Source organism: Thermobia domestica, chromosome 16, assembly GCF_964235325.1.
Source record: "Thermobia domestica chromosome 16, izTheDome1.hap1.1, whole genome shotgun sequence".
Lineage (NCBI taxonomy): Eukaryota > Metazoa > Arthropoda > Insecta > Zygentoma > Lepismatidae > Thermobia > Thermobia domestica.
This window is the reverse complement of record NC_137469.1, coordinates 113,764,949-113,785,992: the sequence shown is the minus strand read 5'-3', so window position 1 is coordinate 113,785,992 and position 21,044 is coordinate 113,764,949. Positions and strand designations below refer to the sequence as shown.

At 34.2% G+C, this 21,044-nt stretch overlaps 1 protein-coding gene across 2 annotated transcripts in view; it reads left to right on the top strand.

The window, feature by feature from the left end:
- Positions 1–5,596: 5,596 nt before the first annotated feature.
- Positions 5,597–21,044, top strand: part of LOC145673354 (uncharacterized) — a 40,009-nt gene continuing 24,561 nt past the window's right edge. The window contains exon 1 of one of the 2 annotated variants that reach the window (XM_081742990.1): positions 5,597–6,692. In XM_081742990.1, coding sequence (XP_081599116.1) covers positions 6,225–6,692 — 468 coding nt within the window. In that variant the 5' untranslated portion in view covers positions 5,597–6,224. Of the gene's footprint in view, positions 6,723–21,044 lie in introns of both variants that reach the window. The other variant, XM_081742989.1, reaches the window with a different exon arrangement.

Sequence of the window (21,044 nt, the reverse complement as noted above, 5' to 3'; positions counted from 1 at the left end):
GTTGCAGAAACGTTGGCAGAAGGTGTTGGATGTATTGGATGCTGTTGGAGCTACTTCGAAACCTAAAAGTTCGTACCATCCACTGTATTGTTCTTTGTTTATCATTGCTCTAGAATGGCGAGAACGTTTGTAGTTACCTCCTGGTGATAAAGAAATTTTAAAGAGAGACTTACCGAACTACACGACAAGATAAACCAAGGGTGGATATCTGTAGCGGAAGAAAACCTCGATAAACGCATGAATGCAATTCGTGCAAGGGTTCTGAACTACATGATTTTGGAATTCCAGGAAAACTAGGAACTGCCTGGAGAAATTGAATTACATTATGTAGTTCATTCTTTGCGGTAGCTTAGATTGCATTCGATATGGTTTGATGTTCACTACTGCGCAATGATAGAACACTAGAGTCTGTCTTTTAGTATGGAGTATGTGCGATCCTCAATGAACAGATCTGACTAAATTGTTTCACCATCTTACGTTATTCTTTGGTGGGTTAACGGAAGTTAAAACAAGCGGACCGCCGTGTGTTTTTCTGACACGTTTTAATTCATACGTCTTTATTTTCCCCGTAAAATGATTAATTCCGTTTTCTTCAGTGATGTAATGTTAGAATATTTAGCGAGTATATGCTAGACCGTTTTCAAGAACATACCGTGCACCTATTCCAATATATTCTTGTTCTTTCGTAGCTTTAGGGTAAGTATACACTGGGCTATAGAAGTATTTGTTGGGTATACGGTGTATATTCCCATATATACCGCATTACATCCCTTTCTTTAAATAAATAAAAGAAATAATAGTCCTGGACACTTTTAAAATGTTTTATAAGAAATGATAGCCCCGTACACTTTTAAGATGTTTTATAAGAGATGATAGTCCTGAACATTTTAAAAATGTTTTTGTAAGAAATAAAAGTCCTGGACACTTTTAAAAGGTTTTTATAAAAAATGATAGTCCTAGACACCTTTAAAGTGTTTTTATAAAAAGTAATAATCCTGGACACTTTAAAAATATTTTTATAAGAAAATACTAGACACTTTTAACATGATTTTTATAAGAAGTGATAGTCCTGGACATTTTTTAAAAATGTTTTTATTGCAAATGATAATCCTGGCTATTTTAAAAATATTTTTATAAAAAATGAAAGTCCTAGACACTTTTAATATGTTTTTTATAAGGAATTATAGTTCTGGATACCCGTAAAATGTTTAGTTATAAGGAATTATAGTCATGGACACTCTTAAAATGTTTTGCATAAGAAATTATAGTCCTGAACACTTTTAAAATGTATTTTGTATAAGAAATTATAGTTTTGACTCTTTTAAAATGTTTTTTATGAAATGATAATCTTGGACACTTTAAATATGTTTCGATAAGAATTTATAGTCCTGGACACTTTTGAAATATTTTTATGAAAATGATAGTCCTGGACACTTTTAAAATGTTTTTATAAGAAACGATAATCCTGGACACTTAAAAATAGTTTTATGAGATATGAAAGTCCTAGACACTTTTAAAATGTTTTGTATAAGAAATTATAGTCCTGGATACTCTTAAAATGTTTTTATAGGATTGAAAGTCCTGGGCACTCTTTAAATGCTCTGTATAAGAAATTCTAGTCTTGACACTTTTAAAATGTTTCTTACAAGAAATGATGTTATTGAACACTTTTAATATGTTTTTATAAGAAATTGTAATCCTCGACATTTTCTAAAAATGTTTTTATTGGAAATGATAATCCTGGCCACTTTTAAAATATTTTTATAAGAAATGAAAGTCTTAGACACTTTTATATGTTTTTATAAGCAATTATAGTCCTGGATACTCGTAAAATGTTTTCTAATAAGAAATAATAGTCCTGGACACTCTTAAAATGTTTTGTATAAGAAGTTATTGTCCTGAACACTTTTAAAATGTATTTTTTAATAAGAAATTATAGTTTTGACACTTTTAAATTTTTTTATGAAATGATAGTCTTGGACACTTTTAATATATTTTGATAAGAAATTATAGTCCTGGACACTTTTAAAATGATTTTACAAGAAATTATAATCTTAGACACTTTTAAAATGTTTTCTGTTTTATAAGAAATTATAGTCCTTGACACTTTTAAAATGTTTTTGTAATAATAGACTGTCTAGTAATAGACATATCCATTTGAGAACGGTAATCTTCCCTAGCTGGCTCACTACCTTTCAAATCCAATGTATGCAGACTAGTGAGGGAGGAGGCAAGATAAGGGACAAGATAAGCGTTATCAAAATGTGCGAAATACTAACAGTAACTCCATTAGAAAATGAAATACAGAAAATACTATTGAGATGGTTTGACCACTTCATAAAAATGAAAGGAAAGAGAATAATGAAACAGGTATATGAGACTAAAGTTATAGGAAAGAAACCAAAAGTGAAGAATGAAGAAAGTATAGCTGGAAGGGTAGGAGGAATAATGAAGAGTAAGATATCTCACCTGTGCAGAATAAATACAGGGTGAGGAATAAGCAACATAAAGTCAAAAATGGTTCACAACGTGTAGCTCTCAAACCGTTGATATTAGGACCCATGTTCATATGCACATTTTTCTTAGAATCACCCACACTGCCATTTTGAAGTATTGCCCTTTCCTCCTGGGACACCCTATATATATATATATATATATAAGCGATGTACAAAATATTTATGAAGTTGAAAAACAATCTTGTGGAGGATCAGGGGAGCAGAATCGTCTTCAACATTGGAAGGTGGGAAGATCTGAGGCTTATTCTGGGGCATATCAATTTCATCTCACTTTCCTTTGTGACAATCGGACACAAATCATCACATTTCTCCAAAAAAAAAAAAAAAACACATTTTAAATCGGATTATTGGGGGGACAGTCCCTTCCAGTTCCAAAATTGGAGCCGACATGTCCCCCTCATCCCCCGCGATTTGCACCAGTAGAACTGAGAAAGTTATGCAGCAACTGTCAGGCGACTTCGAGGGGTTCTAGGGCGAAATGGGGCACCGAATGAATCAACAGTTCGCAGGATTACGAAAAGGTTCATTTTAACGGGTTCAACAGTGAACATTATAAGTCCTGGGCATCGTCGTAGCGGTCGTTTTGAGCAAACCATTGGTATGGTTCGTGACAGTGTGGCTGTTAGTCCAATGTAATTGGTTTGAGTTATTGCATACCAGTAGACGAGGTGATATGCCCGACGTCATTCACTATCCTGAAATCGGAATGTGTGACTAACATGTTTATGAATTTTGCTAGTTTTGAGAAAATAAAGTGCATAATTTGATGAAACAAAACCAACGCGGTTTTTGAATAACACTATACAGGGTGTTTCACAACGAAACCGACAACGTTTGGGAGGTGATTCCTGACACCAAGATAAGACAAAAAATATTGACCAAACTTGGTGCACAAATACTTCCTTTCGGAGTTGTGGGTTGTGGAAAATATAAAAAAAATGAAATTTAAAAGTTCATAGCTCCAAAAGTATGAGACATATAGTAGTAGGGTCAAGACTTCACTTTAAAAATGTTATGTACGCTATCCAAAAATTCATACTTTAGAATCCTAAGGCACTCACACAACAATGTTTGTATAGGATGTTTGGCTACGGGCATATAATTTCAATTACCAACCAACTGCCTTTTTAAAAATTGTTGCAGAAATACCGCAGGATTCTGAAACATAGATATTTGGATAGGGCACATACCAGTTCCTAAATAAAGTCTTGACCCAACTACGGTAGATCCCAAAGTATTGAAGCTATGGATCTTTAGATTTCATATTTTTTATGTTTTCGGCAGCCTATAGCTCCAAAAGGAAGCATTTGTGCACCCAGGTTGGTCTATACACTTTGTCTTATCTTGGTGTCAGGAATCACCTCCCAAATGTTGTCGGTTTTGTTTTGAAACACCCGTATATTAGGATGCTCCGTATGTTTCGACACCCCAGTTTTCTTTTGAATTTCACCCACTAAAATGGTTCTGTATCACGCCAAAGTAGCGCATGAGAATAATTAGCTCAATTGAATAATGTGAAATGGTGCCCCACAAGCAACCTCAATATTTCAATGTATTTACAACTTACGATATGGGGCAAAGATACGTTGTAAGTTTGGAAAGACAATTGTACATTAAACAAACATAGAGTCTATATTATGAATGTAATAACTAGTAAAAGACTCGAGACACGTTGAAAATAACGGGGAACACCCTAAAACTTATCCTTTGACCCCTCCTATTAAAAATTTTGAACCTGAACTCAAGATAGCGGACTTCAAGGTGGCTGCCAAGATGATACTATGTAGTAACAGATACGACTCTGCCTTCATCGTCTTAATTCCAATTGCATTCATTCAATTCCAATTTCATTAATTCATGATAAAATTTAAGTGGAACTTGCGAAACAATATACTCTTTGAAAGCAAAAAAAAAAAAAAATCAAAATCAAAATCGGTACTTCTATCGTATGTTGAAGGTACCTTATGCGTGAATATTCACACAATGAAGTTGGTTAATTACGATGTTAACACTGTCAGCGTTGAGGAGTTTCAGAGCCTAAGCTTCGAACACTATCATTAGATCCTTATGAAATTTACGTCGAGTTTCAATAAAAAAATACTCTTTCAAACATAAAATAATAATAAAAATCATACATCTTTATCAAAGCTAAGACTTTTCACTTCATTCTGTATAGTTTGTTACGTTATAACACTCTTTTTTGTTACACCATGTAGGGTAAGAATGAAAGTCGCTTTCTTTGTGACTTAACAGTGATACTTCCGATGTCATTTAAATCCAAATTCAGCCGTGCAATTTAGGGGAGGGGAATATATATATATATATGATCGAAAATAACAGATATTAGTGTGAAATCCATAGTTTTCGGGATCGCTGAGATGAACAGTGACACTTTCGATGCCGTTCAAATCCAAATTCAGCCCCACAACTTGGGGAAGAGGGGATATTAGTGTTGAATTCATAGTTTTCGGGATCACTGAAACAAACAGTGACGCTTCTGATTCCATTTAAATCCAAATGTACCCCTCTATGCCCAAAATGAAACGTATTCTCCCCGTGCGAAGCACAGGTATTCTGCTAGTTTTTAATAAACCTCAAATTATATATGAAGAGAGAAGACGAACAGTGATACTTCCGATGCTGTTACAAAATAATTGTTGACGTCATAAAATAATGTTGTTGACGTCACAGAAACAATTGCTATCAGATTGAACTTATTTATAGGTTTAGAAAATTATAAATAGATTCACCTTTTTTTTTATTTTGAGAAAATAAATAATAAAGTATACATAAAAGAAGAACCTTTTAGGCAGTAGAATTGCGTTATTATTGTTATCATCACACTCATATATTAGCGTGCATAACTTGGGCCGGTCAGAAAAGCGTCACGTTATCTATAGCATTGCATATATTACCCTTAACTTTGGTTTTCACGAAGATGGAGAAGGGGGAGGGGAAATAAGTAGCATGAGAAAAAAAGAAAATATAATGGAATGGGGAAGGTGAACTTGCTTTTGCGCAGAAGCGCAATGCTCTCGAAAAAAGTGGATCGTATACACAGAACAAAAACAGTTGACTGTGAAATACAAGAATGGATCGAAACACAATGGGGCATGTGAAAGTGCTTCTCGGCCGAAGCGATAGATTAGTTCCGGAAACAACTCACTAAAAACAAGTTTTGTTCTTCGGTTATTCTTCACAAGAAAGAAAGAAAGAAATGACAGTTTCTTTTAATCGGAAACGAGTAATTTAATTTAGTGTATGTTTAATTTCTTTTTTGTGTGTTTTGTGAATAGTGGAAGAAGATGAATTCAATGCAGAATTCACGTGTATTGAGTATTCAACGAACTATGAAAGTGGCAAACAAAATCATGTTTTGCTGCCATTACGGAGAGTGAGTCGTCTTTCTTTACAGCATGATCGAACAATACGAGAACATGTTTGTGTTTTGCAGTACTTTATTCTCAAAATTCAATGAATATTTTCGTCTAGTAACTATCTCGTGTGCATGTTAATGATTTTCTAGTGTTGTGATTTCATACACTCTCCATAGTGTACGAAGTACGTAACCTGTAGTTTTAGTTGGTTAATGTCAAATGTTCTGTGTTTCAAGTAAATTCACGAACGTCCCCATGTACTATAAACTTTCAGAAGCTTGGAATAAATACCGAATATATAATTGGATTCTGCTTACTTGAAAAAAAATCTATGTGTGTTCAATGTTCTACTGAAGAAAACTCGAAACGCAATGTGTGTTGTGACATGGCAGGACAAACCAACAGTGACGGTGAATCTTCTTCACCACCACCGCCGGGACTTGAACCAAGACCTAGATCAGCAAGAGTCCAAAGACGTTTACGCAAAGTGAGCGAGGACTCTTTGACCGACAAAGAGGAGAATTTACCCCCACAAATGCTAGAACTTCCCCCGCCCACGGGTCGAACGGAAAACGGTAACGGAAGTGGTGTGAGTAGGTCGTTAACGTACGAGGACATTCAACGAAACACGGGGATGAAAGTGCTTTCCAAAATTATGGACAGACAGAGGCATTTAGAGATGGTGACGTCGCCTGAGAAATTAAAGTTCTTCCGAGACTCTTCAAATTACAATTATCAAAAGAAACATGCACCTAGGAAATTGGAGCCATTGGAGACTCGTCGTGCGTCAATGGAATGAGTAATGTTAATTTTCAAATACTTATTCTTAGTAAGTATACATACACTGGTTGTTGCGAACGAGCCATCGGACAACAGTACACCATAGGTTAAAATTAATGCTTTATTATTATTATTATTATTATTATTATTATTATTATTATTATTATTATTATTATTATTATTATTATTATTATTATTATTATTATTATATGTTGACCCACCAATTTAACATGCGATTACATAAATATGGTCAGGTTCTAGAACACAGGTTCCCCTCCAGGTCCACTACCCTGAGGCCAAGTGAAGTGAATTAGGACAAAGCAAACTATTTCAAACAATTAATAACCGAAATATCACTTTAAATAGAAGGATTTTTTCAATAATCTACGTTATAAAATAATAGTTGGGGGAATGAGCCCCGAAACCCCTTCAGACGTATATTATTTTAGAACAAGGTGACCAGACGTCCCGTTTTAGCCGGGACAGTCCCTTATTTTCAATCGTTGTCCCGTTTTTTTTCTGATTCTCAAACGGGACGCCTAAATGTCCCGTTTTTAAGCAAACATGACCCAGGCGTCCCGTAATTATTATTCAAAATATAAATGGTCAATGCAAATTCTACACTCTTCCGTATCAACACTCATTGGGAAGGTTCAGCCGTGCCTAGAACTTCTGAATATTCAAATGAGAATTGAGTGTTGTGTGGTTCAAGTGGGAATTGAGTGGGAATTCTGAGTGTTGAAGTAGTTAAAAGTATTTTTGAGTAGTACTTAAGTTAGAAACGCTGTGTTATCATTCTTACGTGTGTATTTTGTAAATTGAAAACACTGCTGAGTCCCAAAACGCAATGTGGAAGTCATCCCCCACCCCACCCCGTCGTCGCCGATTCGTATACGTTCCGTATTTGAAAGTAAAAGTTCTGGTCACCTTGTTTTAGAATATATATTATTAGAAGAAATCCTTCAGTACAAATGTGATTTTGATTAATTAATAATTTCAAATCATTTATTTTGTCGTAATTCACCCAACTTGCCCTAAAATACAAAAGTAAGCAGGAAGATCAATAACATCAGACAATGCAAAACAATATACCAACTGCGAACAAATGAACTTCAAAGAACATTGTATGGCACAATTATTATTTTATTTATTTATTTATTTATTTATTTGTAAACACACTTACAAACACAATAGAATCAAGAAATAGAACATTAAAAGAAGCTCTAAAATGTACACAGAACACACGAAGTATAAAGCAATATTTCGCAATGTATAAGTACTTCGACAGATTTACATAATACAATCACATATCATGTTTGGCACCAATGAACAATTCAACAAAGACTCCGAAGACGAAACTGAATGGAATTTCGAGTAAGATGAAAAGCAAACTAAAATAAAAATTTATGCAAGTAAAATCAAAGAAATATAAAGAAAACTTCATTTATCTAAAATTATAATTAATTAAAGCATTATTATTACTTTATGATAAAATAATAGACCTACATATGACAAGTGTAGTTAAGTAAACAAACATGCCCCCCTGGACTGTTCAAAGATTGAAGTTGTCTTTGTTTCGGTAATAATATATTTAAACAAAACAAAAGAGTAAGAAAAACTGAAAGAAAAGAATGAGAAACGAATAGGATTCAAAACAAGATACATTTCATATATATATATATATATATATATATATATATATATATATATATATATATATATATATATATATATATTTCATGAGTTTTATAAAGAGGGACCTGTATTTTAGAACCTTCCCCACAAATATTTATGTTCAAATCTAAATATAGTAATCACCTTTGTTCTAACAATAAACAGCAAGGCATATTTACCATTATCACTGTTCATTTTGAAAGAGTTAAATTTAAAAAAATACAATGTAAGTTCAATTAAATCGCCACAAATATTACGTTGCAATTAAATCGTCACATATATTAAGTTGAAATTAAATCGTCACATTATTAAGTTACAATTAAATCGTAACATATATTAAGTTGAAATTAAATCGTCACCTATATTATGTTGCAATTAGATTGTCACATTTATTACGTTGCAATTAAATCGTCACATATATTAAGTTACATTTAAATCGTCACATATATTAAATTGAAATTAAATCGTCACACACATTAATGTAGCAGTACACAAATATTAATGCTAAAGTCTTAATATGGTTTCAGCTCTTGTCCTATTTTGAACTACAGTGGAGTACCGATTATCAGGCCTAATATTGTGAGAGGATAGGCTGGATAAGAAAAAAAAAGCCCTATAAACGGAGGTTCTATAATTACTAATTTTTCTGCGCACCCATATAGTTAAAAAAATATTTTCCATACCAAAACCCGGCTTTACTCAAATTACTCAAATTTTCTTATCTCTAAGTATAGGTCGGTAGTTTACAAATATATATGTACAGCGTATTTTAATTTGTTTTTTTTTTTTACACAAAAAGGAAGCTTAAGAATAAACTTATTGTACGGATCTTAAGATAAATTTTATAATATCCGACTTAGTTGCAGGAAACATAAGATAATGTACACTGTACTTACATACAATTTTTAAAATAAACCCTAACGTAAATCCTAAGTCGAATTCTTAAACAAATGATTTAAAGTTGTTTTATTCCTCATTGATAAATAATCATAGAAATGTAAAAAAAAAAAAAAAAAAAAAAAAAAAAAGTAGTTTTTGGTTTTTCAAAAAAGTCATTGATAGATGACTGGATTTCTTGGTCAAAGTTAGCGTTTTTATGAAGACGTCCAGTCTATTAATTAAATCTATTAAATAATTAGTTTTGTTCACGAGGCAAGATTTGGGGATTTCGCGTCTCGAATATGTGTCCTGAAAGTGCAGTCTCTTTTCGGAAATTATATTTAATTCCATTGGAAGACTTCGGTCTTGTCTCGTATATAAACAGGAAAATTCATATGGTATAAGGTATAAGATGAAAATGGTGGCCCCGCTTGGCGTAGGCGCTAATGCTCCCGCCTTTGATGCGAGCTGTCCCGGGTTTGATTCATGGTAAGGACACTCGGTCGAAAAAGTGTAAAAGCTTTTTAAGCCAGCCTCCTGAGTAAGGTTTTCCTGGGTTTTCCTCATCCATATCAGGCAAATGCCGGGATGGTACCTAACATATAAGGTCCCAGGTCGCTTCCTTCCGTTTCCTCGGATAGTGTGATCACCGAGGGACGTCGTTCCTCATACGTGACAGTCTAACATGGTCATAGATGCCGAAAGTCCAGAAATCTAATTCCTACTTCTACTCCCTAAGATGAAAATGCAAGATCTGAGAGGTGGCAATTGATAGATGTTATCAAAGAGGTTGGCGGAGGGCTACGAGGCAAGAAATCGTAGTCCGGAATTATGTATCTAGGTATACGTATAACAGCTTCCTCGTGGCTACATAGCGAATGCGCTTTTGGCTCTGGGAAACTGGGCTGGATCCTTGGGTCATGTGAACATTAAGCTGTAAGTCCATATTTCACATATCCTCGATGTTCAAAGGAACACAAAACTCTAAACCAACCAACCAAGAAACGAACAGTTGTAACATTTTCATTGCTTTTTAAAAACTGTACAGTATTAATTATAAGGTTTGAAGTTGATAATCAATATATCTTAAAAGTGTAAAATAATAAGAAGGCTTTTCATTTCGCATCTGGACAATTTTGCATTTACTACGTAAGCTTAGACAAGTAGGCAAATTATTATTATTATTATTATTATTATTATTATTATTATTATTATTATTATTATTATTATTATTATTATTATTATTCAGCACATAGGATACCATATAAAAAAAATCATGTTCTCTGGATCTTGAAGGTGAAAAGGTAGCGGTGAATAAATGAGCAAATGATGTTCTTTAGTCGTATATGCGAGATAGAAGGCACATCAGTTCAAATTAGGGTCCATAGTGGCTCAATGGCAATGCGTTGACGTCTAGTGAAAAGCGTATGGTTGTTCGATTCTAGGTTATATCAATGTATGGTCATTATTTCTGTGAATATACATACACGCGTCTGGTGGCATGGAAAAACTGGGTTCCATTCTCATTGGAAGTTCATGGATTGTGGATCTTACGTTAAACTGTAGGTTCACCTTCATAAAGAATTAACCTTCATATGAGAGATGTTAAATCCCAAACTAATCAAGAAACCATCGAATGTCACCTGTTTCCTCCTGCTATTTTCATTCTTTTTTTCTTTTTATCATAACTATAGCCGCGATGGCTCAGTGGTAGAACCTCTGGTACCTCTGGTGCACGGGGTGCTTGGTTCGATCTCAGCTCGTGCCAAATGCGCTTTGTGGTGGACAAACACGGTGTGCATGGGTTTTCTCGAGGATCTCCCGTTTCCTCTCACTTTCTTCATTTCATTCATTTCTCATCATCACCCTTTTCTTAAGTCTCGCTGGCATAACCGTGGAACATTAACTTAAAGATTTCTTTCTTTTGAATCATAATCGCATTTACATTTACATGAATTGCTTTCTTCTTTCAAACTGTTGAATAGATAGTCAACAAACTATTTCATTTTAAGTAGGGAAAAATAACTAAATAAATCCGTAGAGCAAAAATATCTAGGCTCTGTATGTTGTTCAACTTCGACTAAAATGACCACCTGAAAAACCATAGTCGCTAGCGCCCTCGCCTTCGGTGCAAACGGTTCCGGATTCGATTCCAGTGGGAGCACTCGGTCGAAAAAGTGTAAAACTCTTTTTCAGGTACCCATCCTGAATGAGGTTTCCCTGGGTTTTCCTCATTCATACCAAGCAAATGCCGGGGTGGTACCTAACTTATAGGTCCCAGGCCGCTTCCTTCCTTCTTTCCCTTTCTCCGAAATTTAAATACTCCTCCTCCTAAAAGATCATAGTTTTTTTTTTTTTTTTTTAAGTTTAACGTTCCAAGATTATGCACGAGGCTAAGAGAGACGATCATGATGAGGTAATAGTAGAATGAAGAAATTGTAAGAAGACGAAAGAACCCCGAGAAGTTCCACGTACACAGTGTTTATCCACCACAAAGTTTACTTGGCGCCAAAGTATCAGAGGTCCCATGCACCAAAAGTGAGAGTTCTACCACTGAGAATTAACGTGAAACATTAAGACGTTTGTCGTTTATAAATAAGATTACTTACCGACTCATTCCCACAAACAAGAAAACGACATATGATATTTCGCTAACGCAAAATAAAATAGAAACACAATACCAATAGTACACATCATCACCATCATCATAGGTATTCTACCATTATTGGCAGATCACTTACCACAACTGAGAAGCTTCTATGGTTACGGTTCACGGTCTTCAGCTAATCCCTTCGTCCTCACTTACGATTTTTCTGTTTTCATATCGTCCACCAATTGTAGGCTCTCTCACCCTCACTTCTCTTTCCTGCTACCATACCCTTTACCATGTCCCTCACGAATCAGAGCCGAGCTTAGATTTCTTTCTGGGGGGACAAGCATTAATATTTGGGCCCCCTAGAAAAAGTTGTTTTGGACCCTCCCTCAAAATTCGAAAATAGGCCCCTTCTTTCCATCTTTCAAGTACTCTTTGTGTCCCCCTGGAGCCTATGGGCCCTCCCGCACGCCCTTGGGCCCGTTCCATACATGACAAATTAATTAAGGAGACATATTAACAAATCTCAAAGAGCCATACGAATAAATATTATTTCTAGGGCCCCTAACAGTAGACATTTTTGCTGAAACGGGTCCATGGACTCATTCTTGTTTTATATACCTTTTGTGTGCTATTTAGTTTATGTAATATAGTGAATCTGTTTGATGCTTCATTTATAATTTCATGCTCGTATCGTATATGGAATAAGAAAATTTTGTCTCAAAGAGGGCCCCCTCGAACGGCGGGGAGCTTCTCTTGGGGGGGCAGTTGCCCTCCCCGCCCCCTCACAAGTTACGGCCCTGCTCATGATGCAGTTTCTTCTTACCCAGTGTCCTAACCAGTTTCTCTTCCTCTTCTCAGTAATATCTAAAACGGTTCTTTTCTCCCTCCACCATTTTTAGCACCTTCTCATTCGTTTTCCGCTCGACCCAAATAATTCATTCCATTCTCCATGCTCACATTTCGAAAGATTACAATCATTTTGTATCGTTTTTGGGTAATGTCCATGTTTTTGCTCCATACAGTATAATATTCCACACGGAGCATTTTATGAGTTTTTTTTTTCAAATTCTTTATCAATTGTTTCAAGGTGTCTAGTATACAGAAATTCGATTTTAACTCTGGTAAAGACAGCAGAGAAGGTCTAATGAAATATTTCTATGTATGAGATATAAATAGACATCATTAGTTCCCGTTACTCGGTAAGATGAATTGACTTAACTAACAAACTCGGCGCAGATCACTCTATTTGTTGCAGAAAACAAAATTCAAAAATTTCATTATATGTATGACATATCACAACTAAAGTTGTCATTAACCGTTAATAAGTTAAGTAATTTACACCATTAACGAATTCAGTCAAGATAAGTACTATAGTTATCTGTTGCTAAAAAAAATATCTTACATATATGAAATATGGGTTTTAGATAGCCGCCGTTAACTTCGCCATTATCCGTTAATACATTAACGGGCTTCAAAAATTCATTTGCATGGGCTATGGATAGCCAATGGTAAAGTAACCGTTATGCGTTAACCTCCTAACGGATTAACTCCATTAATAAAATTAGCCGAGACAATCGCTGTAGCTATCTATTACAAATAAAGTAGGATTAAAGCATCTATTCAAGACTTATCGTATGGAGTAACGGACGAACGGACTAACAACAAAATATAAGTCTCAGCGCGTGATCCCAATGAATCGACAACGCTTAAAAGTCTCTCAAGCTTTCTTGGTTTGTTAAATAATTTCATTCATGGGCTACATATTTAACGATGTAGGGCACATGTGTTTTTCTTTTCTCTTTTTTTTTCGTTTTGCCATCGATTTATATGGAAAAGTATTCTTGTGTTTAGTTTGAAATCAATTCGAATTTAAATGCTGATTTAACTGGTTTGTTTTTAGTGGCCCTTACTTTCCTAAATGATGTTTGGTTATATATGAATGAAATATTACGAGATTAAATTACTCGTACTTTGTGGTGAACATACACCGTTTTTTTTTTGTGTGTGTGTGTGTGGGGGGGGGTCTCCGGATCAAGCCAAATTAAGGATAGAGGTTAGAACAATTCAATTTTTAAGGAAAGAAAACTCCAGCTGACTACTTGCCCCAATGCTTGTATTTAGGTAATTTGCTTCAAGCTAACAAAGGGCAGTTGGTGAGTTCGCTACGAAAGTGAGTGGATCTAATAAGTACATTCGATAGCGCTAATAGAGCTGTATTACATAGGGCGACCACACGTCCTTATTTTAATGGGATTCCCCGTTTTCAGAAAGTTATCCGGTGTCCAGAGAAAAAAACGCAAACGCCAGGCAAATCGTCCCGATAAAAAATTGTCGCGTTTTTAACTCGTAGTTATATATTATGTTTCTAAAAAGTGCTTTTAAATCCTCTTGTTGAATCTTCACTTGGAAATATTTTGAAATTTTGTAAAATAATTTATACCTTTTGAACAGATTACTTTTTGATATTCTATAACCTTCCGTGGGTAGATAATCGAAGGTTACTTCTTTCTCACTGGGATGAATGACTCCATAATAATAATTATATCTAGATGAATTTTGAAACTATGTCAGTTTCCCGGATGTCAAGTTTTTCTTTTCTAAATCTGGCCATCGTCTGTCCCGTTTCTTTAAAATTGATTTGATAAATTGATCACCCTTGTATAGGCCTATAGGCCTGTATTCTCGAAGACTCCAGGGCGGACCGGGCCCCCCAAATTTTATCTGGCTCCCTAAAATTTTCACGGTAGTCTTGTAAATGAACTATAATATGATTATGAACACTATAATATGTTTGGATCGAACCCCCCTAACTTCTACCGCCCCCCTTTACATTTTTAGGCGGTAGAAATAAAGAAATAATAGAAATAATAATCTGAACTAGGATTTCGAGGAAGTCACTCTCAAACATTTTTCGCACCAATGACACATGATTTCATTCCGTTTGAATTTAGATTTAGTTACGGCTCTGAACCTGTAGTAACTGCAATGCCATTAAAACAATCCAGTATTCTTTGGTGCAAAGATAAATTTTATTTCTCTGGTTTGTTTTCTAACTAGTAAAACCCGGTTATCATTATCGTGAAAATTACGTTGAATAAGATATTGTGATAATATATTAAGGGATAATTTTCATTTATTACATTAGATGTCAGACTAATACAGATGAAATTTACGGTCATTACCAACATTTACGATGTAAAAGCACTTCATTATGCAATGTATGAAATGTCTTTTTAAAGTATAGGTTCGAGATTTCTCTTTGCACTAAGAACACTGCATGAATGCAATGGTCTTACAGTTAATACAATTTTCATAGCCAAAATTAAATCCAAATTTAATAGACAATTCGAATGAAATATAGTCATATGTTCTGTCGCATTACAGAAAATGTTTCGGAGCGATTTTCTCAGACACTACATCGACAGTTTCTGATCTTAAAGAATATGTCATATGTCATTAGATGTACGAATGTACTAATTAATTCCAGTTACCTTCATGGCGAACTGACTTACTGTTTTGGGGACATTCCATACCAGTCTTCTCAAAATTCTGTGTAGAGCAATGTAACGCACGCAGAAAAATTCAATCATTATAAGTGCTATCCCGATTATCGCAAATTTTGCATTGGGTTACGTTGACGCAAACCGTTACGGAATTTTCCCTCCTATCATTGGTAACAGTCGAAAGGAACTTCTATTGGAATGTCATGCAACCAACAGTTCAAGTATGCACTGTTGGTTGCCTACTTGTTATTCTTTAGTAAACAAAGTAACTGCATGAACAATTCGGTGATGAAATGTCTCAGCTACTGAGAGGCCAATCGTTCCATCAACCTTCTCAGGGTCTATCTTCATATAAGATTTCAATAAAATAAGTTTAGACATTTGGCGTAATGCTGTAAAACACAAAGTTGCACTTGATTTTACAAGTAGAATTTGCGTCACTAAAGTTTACGCGCGTTAGTGTTACGAGAACATTTTTAACATTGTTTTTATATACAGTGGACGCTCTCTTAACCACCCTCGCTTTAACCGCCCTTCGGATTAATCGTCCATCTTCCAAAATATTAATATTAATAATAATAATAATAATATTAATAATAATAATAATAATAATAATAATAATAATAATAATAATAATAATAATAATAATAATAATAATAATAAATAATTTCCTTTATCTAATTTGCGTTATCAGCTGCGCACAGAGCTTAACAACAATGTACCGTACAACAATAAAGATACGTAACTAATCGACCAGACGGTGTTTTTGTCTTAATTTTATTTCATTCAGCATTTTTCACTTAGTTATATTTTTCACTTTTTTCTTTTCTTCAGTCAATACAAACACACGTTAAATTAGTGTATTTTATGATTTACAGTGGTGATAGTCAAGTGCTTTAATAAATACAATATGTACTATAGTATATGCAGTATTGTACTTCATTCAACTGAGTGTTACTGGAACAGTTTGTGGTTAAAGCATCTGATTTTGGTAGTTACATTTTCATAATTAATAGTATAATCCTATTTTTAAACATTATAGAGATATGATTTGATTGAAAGCCTAAAAAATTGCAATTTTCGTTTTAAATTGCAATTGCAATTTTCGCGTTATCCGACCCAAACTCGGTCCCGTGGTGGCCGTTTAACAAGGCTTATACTGTATATATAGTGCGTAAATAAAAAAAAAATATTTCGTCAGAATAAATACTACCAACCGCATAGCAAAGAATGATATGTTATTGTTTTTTGAACGCCACAAAAATTTGTACACAATTTTATCTAAAACTACTTATAAGAATTCACCCTCAGACAGATCTTGCTCAGTTTGATGTGATATATCGATTAACAAATGTCTTGTCTTTGAATAACAAGTAGCATTGTCACTTGTACACTTCGTGAAGGAGTTTGGTTTGTATGGCGTTATATTATTCTCAATTAATATTGGAACCGGAAGTGGTAGTAGATTTATATCATTCCCAATGTTATTAGAACAATTAGAGTGGAGATGGATTATATTCTTGGGACACTTAATTCATTGCAGAAAATTTGCTCTATTATTACTGCTTTTACTCTATATAGTAATCAACATTAAAACCGGAAGTGGTTGATTTTCTACCACTTCCGGTTTTAATAGAGAGGACAAGGAATATGCTTTCGAGAGATTTAGTTGATTGCAGCAAGAAACCACTTCTCGCTATCTGTTATCGTTTTTGCTCTATAAGGATCAATGTTAAAACCGGAAATGGTTTATCTTCACCACTTCTTTTACTAGAGGCATTAGAGTGTAGATTGTAATATATTCTTGAGACGTTTAATCGACTACACAAAACCGTTTCTCGCTATCTATTACGTTTTTCCTTCCATCGCGATCAACATTAAAACCAGAAGTGGTTGATTTCTGTGTTTTTCCGGTTTCAATACGATGTTAAGGGAGAAAGAACCCTAAATCGATCAGAACTATGAAAGCAATCAATCATCTTAAGTATTAGTATGTTAAATGTTTTCGTGAAACAATCAGATATGAAAGAGATTCTAAGTTTCCTAATAAAAACTCGAAAATACTAAATACAAATTTCCCGATTTTTCGTAAAAAAAAAAAGGTTAGATTTCTCATTGCAGTGTAATTCTTGTCCGGAGTTTCTTCTCAACCTGGGGATCGTCAGAGGAATATCTTAAGGTCATGGGTGTCCCAAGGCCCCGAGCCCCCCTCTGGCTCACGAAAGTGTATTAAATTTCTTAAGATGTTTTTCATAACAAAAAAAAAAAAAAAACGTAATATAGCAACCAGAGATTTTGAACCCCCCGTAGAAAATTTTCTTCGGGCGCCCATGCTTAAGGACACTACAATAATGAACTAGTAAAGAAATATATATTTTTTAAAGATTACTTGAAATTTCTTATTTTGATAGATATTCTTGTTTCCACTCTTATAGTCAAATACAAGTATGAATATGAAACAAAATTTTTAATCAAATATTGAATTGTTTACAAAACAATTAGAACAAAAGAAAAGAAAATGAAATTTAACGTCAAACGATTATGCCATTTAGGTTAAGGGAGACGGATGATTGAAACAAGTGAATGATGATGGAGTTATTGGTGAAATGAGAATGTAGGAGGAAACCCTTCTGACACAACGTTATTTACCAGAAACTTACTTGTCTGGGGATCGAACCAAGGACCCCACTCACCAGAGGCAAGCGCTCTACCACTGAGTCACCCTGTTCCCCACTGAAATCAGATAGGAATGAAAGTGGTGAAAAAGTGAATATTGAAATACGAAACAACTACAAATACGAATAAAACTGCGTATTGAAATACAATTGAAATTAAAGGCTATTGTGAAACCTGATTCTTGTGTGATTTTACCAGAATTCACATGCAATAAGCAGTAATAGTCTTAAAGGGTGATTACAAACCAAAAATTACATATGAAAGTCACTGACAGAAGATATAATCAACGGGATAATCGTGATATGAAATACATTGAGAAAGGCTTCTCTAATACGCTGTATAACAAAAAAATATTAGACAGTAACAAGGCATCAGATAAATCTGTTATTAGAAATCGATAAAAAAAGAAGTCTTTAATTTAACAACCCACGGTTTTCTCGTGTCACTATAGAAGACGGCTGATTAATGAACGTGATTGATTAGATGAAATAGGAGAAACCTCGAAGAAACTTACGAATACGAGATTATCCATCACAAACTCCCATGGTCGAGGGTCAAACGAGGGTCTTTTCACACCAAAGTTAAGCGCTCTAACACTGCGCCACCGTTTTGTCCTTATTTAAAATAGAATTATCCATATATGAGCTTAAAAATCAATAAAATTATCCACAATCACACTTGTTTTACTGGTTACTTTCTTTTCTTTTCCTTCTTTCTTTTCTTTTCCTTCTTTCTTTTCTTTTTCTTTTTTTTTTTTTTTGAAGAGAAAAGTGAATGGTTATATTAAACTAATGAAACAAAAGTGATCTATTTGTTAGATTGTCAAGGCTAATATTGACAGCAATTTTATTAACATAATGAATCGATTCTGCTTTGCAAGGTCTAACATGGTAACGTGTATAATGTTGTGACAACACAGCGTAAAGTATTGAACATGAGAGAGAAAAGCTCGTTTCCGGTTGTAAAAGAATTGATCTATTGCATTGAATTGCTATGATATTTTTAAAGTGAAAATGTAAACAGTATAAAACCTACAGCAAGCCTGTCGAAATCAAGAAGTGATCCGAAACAATCGGATATTGTACACTTCTGCACTGTGTTAATCTAAGTATTAGTGATTTCAGAAGATTTTTTCCAGGGGGTGGGGGCGGGATTTCAATTCACTGCGGGTGATTACGAAAGTCCTTAGAATCTACCAGTGTTGCAAATTTAGGGGGAAAGTCGCTAAATCTAGGGCGGATTCGACTTCCAGGATAGCGACAAAAAATAATTTTTCCGATTAGCGACTTTTTTTGGTGATTTTTGAATGAGATTTTAGAGACTTACTTACAAATCTAGCGACTTTTCTGCTGCGAACAACTCTGACCTGTAATCAAGTACTATTAGTTCGAATCAGTTCAGATACATGTTTATTGCCTTTCGCTTATTTGAATCAGCGCAGGTGTTGACGAGATGGGGAAGTACGCATCATTTAACTTCATATTCCTGTTTTGATTGCTGTTATCTCTTACCTTCTAACGGGGACCGACTCCAACCTTTAATATCCTTTAGTTCGTAGAACTTCCGTTTAGAGGCACAAATAATATACATTACCGATAGCAAGCTGATTATCTGTAGAAGCGTGAGTAAAAGTGAAATATGTAAGATTTTTCTTTGTAGACTTTTACTTTTGTTAGTTTTTCTAAACTCATTTTTGATTTTGTTGAAGTGAAATTGATCATAATTAAAGTAAAAAATATATATTGTATTAAAAGTGAAATTATTGTTAGTCACATGTGATTCACTCATTTACGTTTTATTTTTGTAGCGTAGATAGTACTAGGACTTAAATTAATCACATGTCTTACACACACACACACACACACACACACACACACATATATATATATATATATATATATATATATATATATATATATATATATATATATATATATATATATATATAGATAGATAGATAGATAGATAGATAGATAGATAGATAGATAGAGACACGAAATTCCACGAATAATTTTTAGCGACTTTTCACCCAAAATTGGAGTCATTTCATCTCCCATTTAACGACATTTTGTATCAACTTGTTGGCAACACTGAAATCTACATTGAAGACGATAGGATGTATAGTCCCTGGTGGTGGGAGAATTTCATGGCTCTGGACTGATTACCCTTGGGCCGTCCCCTGAAATCATCATTGTTCGTATGTAAAGTTCTATAGAATGAACCAGTCGGTGCGTATATTGATATTTATCAGAGCAAAAGTGGTAAAATATAGTAAAAACTGTTATTAATTGCTTTCTGTTTCAATACTATACGGCCATAGAATCAAATGATAAGATATATATTTAAAAGTAGCATTGTTATATGGTTTTAGCATACCTAAAATAGGTTTCAACGCCGTCCTGATCTCTCTCTCTATTGAAATCGAAAGTTGAATATCTACTACTTCCCTTTTCAATAATAATTATCATAAAGCAAAATCAGTAAGGATAGATTGCATTATTTTCAACGGTACATCATCCCAAGAATAGATATGTTAAAATAGATAACAATGGATATATCCGTTGTTTAAAAAAATAGATATCGTCCAAGAATAGATATTGTTCCAAAAATACATATCGTCCCGAAATAGATATCGTCTCAAGAATAGTTATCGTCCCAAGTGTAGATATTTTCCCAAAAATAGATATCGTCACCTGCACTTACATCTCTACTAAAACCGGAATTTGTAGATTTACAACTTCCGGTTTCAGTATCCTGTATTTAAGGAGTCTATTGCAGTTCATACAGTAAAACGAAATTCGCTTATTGCTGGTGGCTTTACTCCGTAATACATCTCTCTTGGAGGTGATATAATGTAGTGGATGTGAAGGTTCATCTTGCATTGATGGTCTTGCATCAACCAACTAAGTCTTTGTCGTTTTCAGATCCCATGCAAATAATAGGTTTTGTCCTTTCAAACCTTTGAGTTGCATAAAATCGTAAAACAGACATAAAATTCAAAAACATCAGAACATCAGATGGGACTCACTTTATACACTTAAAT